This window comes from Palaemon carinicauda, chromosome 16 (genome assembly GCF_036898095.1).
Source record: "Palaemon carinicauda isolate YSFRI2023 chromosome 16, ASM3689809v2, whole genome shotgun sequence".
Taxonomy (NCBI): Eukaryota; Metazoa; Arthropoda; class Malacostraca; order Decapoda; family Palaemonidae; genus Palaemon; species Palaemon carinicauda.
The window spans coordinates 21,600,291-21,609,486 of record NC_090740.1 but is presented as its reverse complement, the minus strand read 5'-3'; the positions used below and the strand labels follow the sequence as shown (position 1 = coordinate 21,609,486).

The 9,196-nt window shown below is 41.8% G+C and overlaps 1 protein-coding gene across 1 annotated transcript; it reads right to left on the bottom strand.

Moving 5' to 3' along the window:
- Positions 1–1,342: 1,342 nt before the first annotated feature.
- On the bottom strand, positions 1,343–9,196 carry LOC137655694 (bublin coiled-coil protein-like). The gene is made up of 2 exons (XM_068389666.1): positions 8,943–9,196; positions 1,343–1,865 (listed from the first exon to the last, which is right to left on the bottom strand). The coding sequence occupies exons 1-2, from the start codon at positions 9,049–9,051 to the stop codon at positions 1,696–1,698; spliced, it is 279 nt and encodes a 92-aa protein (XP_068245767.1). The 5' UTR covers positions 9,052–9,196; the 3' UTR covers positions 1,343–1,695.

Here is a 9,196-nt window from a genome sequence, read left to right as displayed (position 1 = left end):
AAAGTCATCTTGGGGTCAACAGACGCTAAGGTCTGCTGAGGCAAAGCCTTAACAGAAGATGAGGTCTGTTGCGGCATCACCTTACCTCTCTTAGGAGGTGTGCAGTCACCTGATGACTGCGGAGAGTCAGAGCTAATCCAATGACTGCAACCAGGTTGTAGAACTCTTGAGGTCTGGACTTTGCGTTTGAGAGGTCTTGAGACCTGAGTCCAGCGTTTTCTCCCCGACATTTCTTCTGCAGACGAGTAAAAGACGGGCTCAATCGTCTGCGGGTGGGAGTGACGGTCTCTGTAAGACACGCCCGCAACCACCGAGGATACTTCTGTGCGCCGATCAAGGCCTGCCGAACCCTTTTGCCCTTCGACATTGCTTCTCCCCTGGCTTGGGAGCTTGCAAGAGGTCCCGGACTGGGAGGACGACTGGCACGCACAGAAGTACCCTCACGCACAACACTGACACTGACACTAGCACTTGGCACCGCACTGACACTAGCACTTGGCACAGCACTGGCACTATCACCTCCCACTGCACTTTTGACCTTAAGTTCTTTGACTTCTGCCATAAGAGACTTATGGTCACTAACCACCGATTCCACTTTGTCACCTAAAGCCTGAATGGCACGCAAAACATCGGACATATCAGGTTGAGCACAAATAGTAGGTTCGGGGGTAGCCACTACAGGGGGAGGAAAAGGTTGAGGATCATGAGGTGAGGAAAAAAGCGAAGAGCGAGAAGAACTCCTCCTAACTCTCTCTCTCTCTAACTTGGTTGAATATTTAAGGAATCGAACAAATTCAAGTTCCGAAAGTCCGGCGCATTCCTCACATCGATCTTCCAACTGACAGGGTCTTTCCCTACAGTCAGAACAAGCGGTGTGAGGATCAACCGAGGCCTTCGGAATACGCCTATTACAAGACCTACATCGTCTATGGGGTGGGGCTTGTGAAAGGTCAGACATCTTGAATCAAAGAGCTAGTCAAGGGGGATTCCAAATCAAGCAAAAAGATCGTTAACCATTAATCAAAACCAAATAAAAGCTATCTAAGCTAATAGAGAAGTTTCCAGTATAGCGAAAGCCGAAATCTTAGAGAAATACTTCACCAAAAGCCGTGAACAATACTCCAAAATTATAAGCGTATCCCAGAACGTCTTGCCGGAAGCACGACAGAGGAAAAATTGAGGTGGTGTCAACAAGAAGTACTGCAGTACCTGGCCACAGGTGGCGCTGGTGAGTACACCCCCTTCTAGTATAGTGATAGCTGGCGTATCCCTCCCGTAGAATTCTGTCGGGCAACGGAGTTGACAGCTACATGATTATCGGGTAAGTTTAATATTGAAAAATCATATTTCAACAGCTTAAAGATGATCATGGCTTCAAAATACTTCTGTACTGTATATTACAGGCAATTCCATCTTTTTAAGATTCACTATTACAAAAATCAAAATGAAGATGAATTACTATATTTTTCATAAAATGTCTACAATGATAACATTAAAATTATATATGGAAATTATATATAACAAATCTTTCTATTTTATTTTATATCTTTACTTTTGATTTCACTATGTACAGTAGAATAAACATGAAAAATTTGACCCAGTCAAATTTGTGATGTTCCCTATAATTTTCAATTACATAGATATACAATATTTACAAAAGTACTTTAACTAACAAATGCTGCAATTATTATAAAATTATGAAGTTACTTCGGAATTCTTTTCAGCATCCTTGTCAGCTTCCTCCTTAATCGAGCGGTTCTCTTCAAGTATTTTCCTCAATCGATCACTGATAGAGTCGTTTCTCTTCTCGATGTTATCCAGAGCAGAACTCAAGGCATCAAGTTCGGCATTAAGCCGTGAAAATTCTGAAATGGAATTTTTTCATAGAAAATTTTTTGCTATACAAATTCATCAATTTACATCTGTCTATCCTACAATTAGCAGTTCCCTTAAGGCAGGTTTACATGATTGAACACTTCATCGGACACAGTTTGACAAGTAGGTTCGACAACCGTGTACATCCCGCTTTAGAGTTTTAGAGACTCAAAAATGAGTATTCACAGTTGGACAGAGAGGAATTCCTAGTACATCCCACTCTGGGGAAGTGCACAAGCCACACACTTACTGGGCGGCCAGTTCCTGTGTTTAGCCCATCCCAACACCGTTGCCAGTTCTCCCTACTCTTTTATTTTTGGATACTTACCTTGAAGTAAGGGTGGGATGGGGTGTACTAATTCATATCAACGTATACCAGGAATTTCTGTGTCCAACTTTACCAAAGGAGATTAGTAACTGGTTTAGCTCCCTTTCAACATCAGATTCTCTTCTTTGGCCAACATCGTTTTTATGCAGTGTTGACCAAAGACGAAAAGTCTATGCCAAAGCTGCTACACACATGCTTGCATCTGAATCCACTGGACTTTACTACCACCCATATTGGTGACAATCTTCAAAAACATCCAGGAATTCCACATACAGTAGTATATCTGTTTAAAAGTTATTTCATTCTGGGATCAAGATCAAACTAAAATACTTGAAAACTACAATAATATTTCCATTAAATACTATAAATCTTTAAAAATAATGATTTTTCCAAGATATAACAAACCTGTCATTTAAATGGATTTACTCCGTTGTTGTTTGGCTACGAGCAGAATTAAGGAACTCGTGGGAGTCTCCCTTATGAGGGAGGAAGTCAGTGGGAGATAAAGCTTTTGCTCGACCCATAACCCAAAGGCTACTAATAATAACAAGGAAAATCTGAACTGGGTTCTCCCGAGTAGTAATCGGGGTCTTCCCCCTAGGCACTCGTTCCGGATCGATCACGACAGGGATTGTCCTTTACAATAATACCTTCCCCACTACTCTGATGGAAGAAAAAGAGCACAAAGGAGCTGAAGAAGTGTCCCTAGAGGATTTTCTAGGCTGGGAGACAGGGATCCATCTGAGCAGCCTAGGAATTGTGGGGGCCAAGGACTTAGGAATTGTTTCCCAGTCCTTACTTTCCTTTTGCCTAGAAACACCTGCCATAGGAGAGAGATGACTTGTGGGACCCTCACAGTCCTTAGGGATGTCCTTGACTTGCTCTAGGCGTTCTCTTCCAACATTCTTTCTGGATCTCTTGAGGGTTGGTGAGTGGTTAGAATCAAATTCTATAGGCTATAGTCTATAATTGTCAATCACTATAATTTCCCTGGGAGAGAGACACCCTCTGTGCAATCTTCTACAAATGACCCATCTGGATGGCTTAACTTGCACCCTGTTCCTAATTCTTTTTCTGTAATGCATGTTGACCTGCGCTAGTTGTCCGTTTGCATCCCTGCAGTCAAATTTCAAATCTGCTTTGAGTTCCGATGTTGGAGAAGCGATGGGCAAAGGATGTTTTGCCTTGAAGATTCGCGTCTTATCTGAGAGTCCACTTGTCTGGACCTAGTCTTGGAAGGGGACCGCTCTACTGACCGTCTTCCAGACTAGTGTCTGGAGGAAGAAAAACCAGCGCGTTCAAAATGGGACCTGGGATGTCTATCCGCATCTGAAAAGGAATAAGGTTACAGATCAAACTAACCTGATTTACCACTCAAAGGGTGCTAACAAGGGTCCAGAGAAACTTGTCTAGCGCATCCAGGAACAGTCCACCTAGGATGACCTGGGGTGACACACCTTGAGCATCTAGTAGAAGACTGCCTATACCTTTCAGGGGAAGGTCTCTAAATGCTTTTATGTATGACATGCTTTACACACGTCTAGAGTGTTCTAGGGTGACACATCCAACTTGTTCTGGGCTGACACATTCAGCGCAATCTGAAAGTACTGTATAGTACGCGCCTAGTGTGTTTAGATGTTCTATGGATTTCCCTGGAAGAGCACTACTGTACTGGGGGGAAGTGCATTCAGAAACATATCTGAAAACGGGCGAGTCCCATTTGGATAGCCGACTTCTGGAAAAGGAGTGCTTGGATGAAGAGTGCTGAGGTGAGGTGGGTTCAAGAAGCTGAACTAGTAGGAAAGGGTTTTCTGGCAGAAACACGTCCAGAAATTGAAGCGTGCTGTTTCTAAGCACACAGAGAAACGGCGAGTGTAGGAGAAACTCCTACGAAACCGCGTCTGGAAAATGACAATCTAGAGGCTCAGGCGCGTCCTGGAGAAGCACTATAAGAGGTACTGGAGTTAGTCTCCCCTGAAACTAGAAAACCTTGAATGTAAAGCATGATGGGTGTATTCCAGAGACGTGTGAGATTTTGGAAGAGGCTCGCCTAGAGCGAAAAGCACGTTGGGGTGAGATACCCTTAGGAGAGAGACGCTCTGACAGGGATCGCTTGAAAGAGTTGCGCCTGCAAGCTCGTGCTGGTGATGTGTGTCTGGAATTCTGTCTGGAAAAGGAGTCTTCTCTTTTTAGAAACCTGTGGAAGGAGAGGAGTAGGACTGCCTATGCGTGACTAACTACGGTCCCCCTCCAAAGAGTAAGGACCTTGCAAAGGTTAAAGCCTAACTTTGTGTAAGAACTCGAGAACTCTGAAGGAGGAGAATGCCTTGAAGGGCAATGGTTGGTCAATCGCTTATCTGACCCCTAAAAAGGAAAAAGGCCTTTTCCGTGGGATGGGCGCTAAGATAAGTCTCCTACTGTATGTTCCAAAGGGGCTGAGGAGGCGCAAGACGTCTTGAAAGACACCTCGGAGTCAATATCTGATGAGGTAGAAACCTACCATTGGTGTCTCGCAGCTAAGGCCAGTTGCAGTTTCTCCTCTGATGGGGAACCTTCTATAGTGTCCACAAAGAAGGCCACAGCAACTGCTATGCATTCAATACTTGAAAACAAGGAGGAGCCCCACCATTTCTCTAGTGGGAATCGAAGGACCCCCTTGACCCTGGTCTTGCTCTAAAGTTAATTGGCCACCATTCATGCTCGATTGAACCCCCGGAGGAAACAAATCGAGAGGAGTCCAAAGGCAGAGTACAAGGGTTCAAATAAGCAAGACGGGACTTCTTCAACTTCGAGGCAGACCCCACAGGCAAAGAATCTCTTTTTGACTTCTTTCCTCCTGCCGTATGTCTCCTACAGGGAGGATGGCCACTTTAGGCATGCTTGCCCTCTGTAAGCAGGTTAAGTCCAGTGAAGATCCACATTCACTGCACTCATAAAAGTGCTGCAAGTCTTCGGTGGCACTCCAGGGCATTTCGGCAGGTATTAGTATTACCAAAATCACAAACATGCTGTAAGAGAAAAAAAATGCTAATAAAGTCTTTAAATATATCCAGTCGGAGAAAAGGTTTCTCTCCACTAATGATTGATATCACAAGTGAGTTGTTAGTGAACCAGCGGGGGACGGTTGCTTCGCCGGTCATTGACACCTCGTTATGGGTTTTTAATTACCATATTTCTATTTTCGCTATTATCATTCTCTTATTTGGGTAGGAACAATTGTATTTTTCCTAGCTATACAAAACTGAGTAATCTAATGGGTTAGTTCTGGCACAGATTGTTATGACCAGCTGGTCTGGCATCACCGACCCCCTACACGTATTTATTATTTAAACTGAAATGAGTACAGTACATTGATTTTTTATGCAGGAAGGAATGAATTACTGTATTATTAAAAGGAAATAATGTGAAAATAATGAAGATCAAAAATTTGATGACGGGATACAATTAATATTTAATGTAAAGAGGTGGTGTTAATTCATATACATGTAACAAGGATTTTTACTATGAGAGAGAGAGAGAGAGAGAGAGAGAGAGAGAGAGAGAGAGAGAGAGAGAGAGAGAGAGAGAGAGAGAGAGAGAGAGAGAGAGAGATGCACACAGACTGCTCAGAGCTATTTTGGCAGGGATTGAAAGCATTATTTATGATAAAACTTTGTAATTAGTTAGTGATGTTTTAGTCATTTTATCATCTTACATTTTTTCACTTATGGTACAATAAGCTATACTCATTAAGAAAACTGTTAATAGTGTATTTACGGTATTCTACTGCAAACGAAACCTTAAAACACAGGATTCGATTTTCCATTATCTATTCTAAAAAAAATCCTGACTTTTAAAAGGATAATTGTTTTGTTATGTATAGCATTTTTACTTTTGTTTTCAATTTTAGGTACATTTCAACCATCAATTATTAGTGACTTTTTTCTTACTTTACAGTATCATTGAGTGTTGTTAGATACAAACAAGTATTTTATTGTAACTTAAACAAAGTGTGGTGTGGCAGAGACTAGTTTTGCGAATCATGGTGATGATTTTCGGTTGATGAGTCCTCTTACTTCATACTGAAGTCGTGTTAATAGTGTACAATTACTTCTAAAAAGCAGTAAGAATTAAAATCCCATGATATAAAGCATTTGAAAAGAATTTAGTATAGCACAGTGGGTTACCTAGTGTGTTAGTCAACCACAGACAGGAACAGTAATGGTTATGAGCTAAAGGTTAAAGGTGTCTAGTTTCAGTTCCATCAGCATACATGCTCACCAGAATGTCAGCCATTCAAGTCCAAACCCCCCTGTGGTGCCCAACCACAGCAGTGGCCTCCACAGTAAACAGTTGAAACTCACGATACCAGGTGGGGATTGATCTGCTGACATGCGAATGCTAGGGGAACATATTACCACTTTACTAGCCAAAAGTTTATAAGTTATGAGTTGACCCAACCTAGGGCAGCATGCATTCCCGGATTCTCGCTTTTCGCGCCCGTCTCTGTTACCTAGCTCCTAAGAATAAGGAGGGCTGACTGCATGACGATGACTCCAGGTTACGAGTCATCTTACTGTGTACTGTGCGTACAATACAGTACTTACTGAAGTGTGCTTTTACAATGGTACAAAACATATACGGTACAGAATTATCATTGAAAAGTAATATGAACCACTGTACAACACAGGGATACAAACCACATAAAAGCAATTGTGCAGTACTGTGAGTTACGTAGTGTGTTGGTCAACCTCAAGTACACATGGTCAGTGATTTGGTGAGTTAGGAGTAGAGTCACCCTAGAGACAAAGTACATGTGGATTCTCGATTCTCTGTTACCTAACCCCTGAAAATTCGGAGGAACAACATCCATAAATGTAATTCATTGAGTAAAGTGGTTGGGATTTGTACAATACTATGGACAAGGCTAAGACGATAACTTGCAGAAACTACCCAGTTTACACAGATTAATTTTAATAACATGAAATATGACTGATTTATACTGTAATTTAGTGCATTGCACACTTATTTTTTCATGATAACTAGTAGAAAACCATAATTTTCAAGTCATTTTAGTTGACGCACCTAAACTCAAAAACTATGCATTTCAGCTAGTTATCGTCATCAAGAATGTTCAGAACGCCACAGAATACACCATCTATCAATCTTATTTTTCCCATAACGATTTTTGTCCTATTCTATAATTTTACCCACAAAGCTCTCAACTATCTCATTCCCAATTCTAAATTATGGTTTCAGGCTTACACAATTGAAAACATATAAATGAGGGTAGTTTGTAGCGCTACGGCCACCCGTCCTAATTTGGGGGGGGGGGGTCGGGGGGGGGGGGCGCAGCCCCCCCCTGGGTAAGGACACGGCTTTTAGCATAGGTTAGGTGGGTTTTTTAAGTTAGCTTCTCCCGTCGTACTCGTAGGTAAGGAAACTGTTGTGTAAGGGGGGGGTCCGGAGGGGCGAAGCCCCCCTGACTAAGGATACGGCTTTTAGCATAGGTTAAGTAGGTTTTTTAAGTTAGCTTCTCCCGCCAAAATCGTTTTTAGAACGACGGCCACAGTTCAGAATATTCCCGTTTTCTACAAACTCGATTTTAGAACGACGGCCATAGTCCACCCCACTTTATAATATTCCCATTTTCTATGGTTGAAAACGGACCTGGCCGTCACCCTACAAAGGCTCCTAAATGAGTTTTGTATACTGTGTATAATACCATATATCATACTGTAGAGGGATGTATGTATGATAGCAGCCACTTATATACTGTATGACGGCTGGCTAAGAATATGACAGTGTAAGGGGGGTAACGGGGCATTAGTCCCCCCACCCCGTCAGGTAAGTAGGTAAGGACAAGTCTTGTAGGTTAGGTTAGGTGGGTAAGTTTAGCCTAGGCACCCTTCTTGTGTTTGAGATCTTGCAGTATAACAGACACAGTTTTGAAGTACAGCAGCCACATCTTAGAAACAACTAGAAATTGAAAATAAAAATCCGTTTTCCATGCAGTTGGGAGGAATTGGCCGCTGATGTACAAAGGCCCCGAATATCTAAACTGAAAAATCATCCCTCTTCATCGTATTCTAATTTGGGGTGTATGTATGATAGCGGCCACCTGTATGTATTATTATGTCTAACTTACAATACGGCAGTGTAAGGGGGTCGCAGGGGGCCGTTAGTAAGTAGTTAAGGGCACGGCTTGTAGGTTAGATTTTGGGGGAAAGTTGAGCTTAGTTGATGTCTATTTTTAATCCACAAGGGAGGAACTGGTCCCTGATATACAGAGGCTCCACTGTAGATTTCAAAGGATTATTTACCCAGAATACTGTGATTAAATCCAAATACAAAATAATTGCATTGAACTTGGCAGGTTCAAAGAGCAGTAATTGAATGCCTGGAAATGTAAAACTGGTTCACAGAAAAATATGTACTGTGACCAAAATTTACAAATACCAATATCCAGTGCTCTTGGTAATAATTTTATTGTGGCATTCTGAAGTGGAGTAGGCTTGTCTAGTCTTATCTGAACATACATTTGAAGCTTAACCTCCTGATATGCCACAAGATAGTATAAATGTTAAGCTAAGGTAAAAATATATCAAATGACTTAACAGTAGTCAAATCCTAAATAAAATTACGGCCCTCAAAGATCGGAGGGATATGTATCAAGTATATGGTATCATCGCCTACCAAACCTTCAAGATGGCAAAGTGGCCTATCTAGGCTATCATATATATGTACTGAAATAACATACCCTCTTCATCGTATTCTTCTTCCTCTTCGATGTTATCTTCATCAGCTTCCATTTCACTATCATCCTTCTCAATTGGACCATTACTAAAATCGGAGGGGCCCATTTTCATAGTGACGTTACTTGGGTAACGAGTAACAACAAAGTACAAGTTACAACTTACAACAATCAATCTGTTATCGGTTCTCTTACAGTAGATACAGACAGTAACAGTACAACTTTATCCGAAATCTTCATATCACGGTGGTAAGCAAATA

Bases quoted from the DNA above. Each gene is read 5' to 3' on its own strand.
- LOC137655694 (XM_068389666.1), bottom strand. From the start codon at position 9,051: ATGAAAATGGGCCCCTCCGATTTTAGTAATGGTCCAATTGAGAAGGAT. The intron at 1,866-8,942 runs GTATGTTATTTC...ATTCCATTTCAG, and splicing joins AGAAGAATACGATGAAGAGG to AATTTTCACGGCTTAATGCC.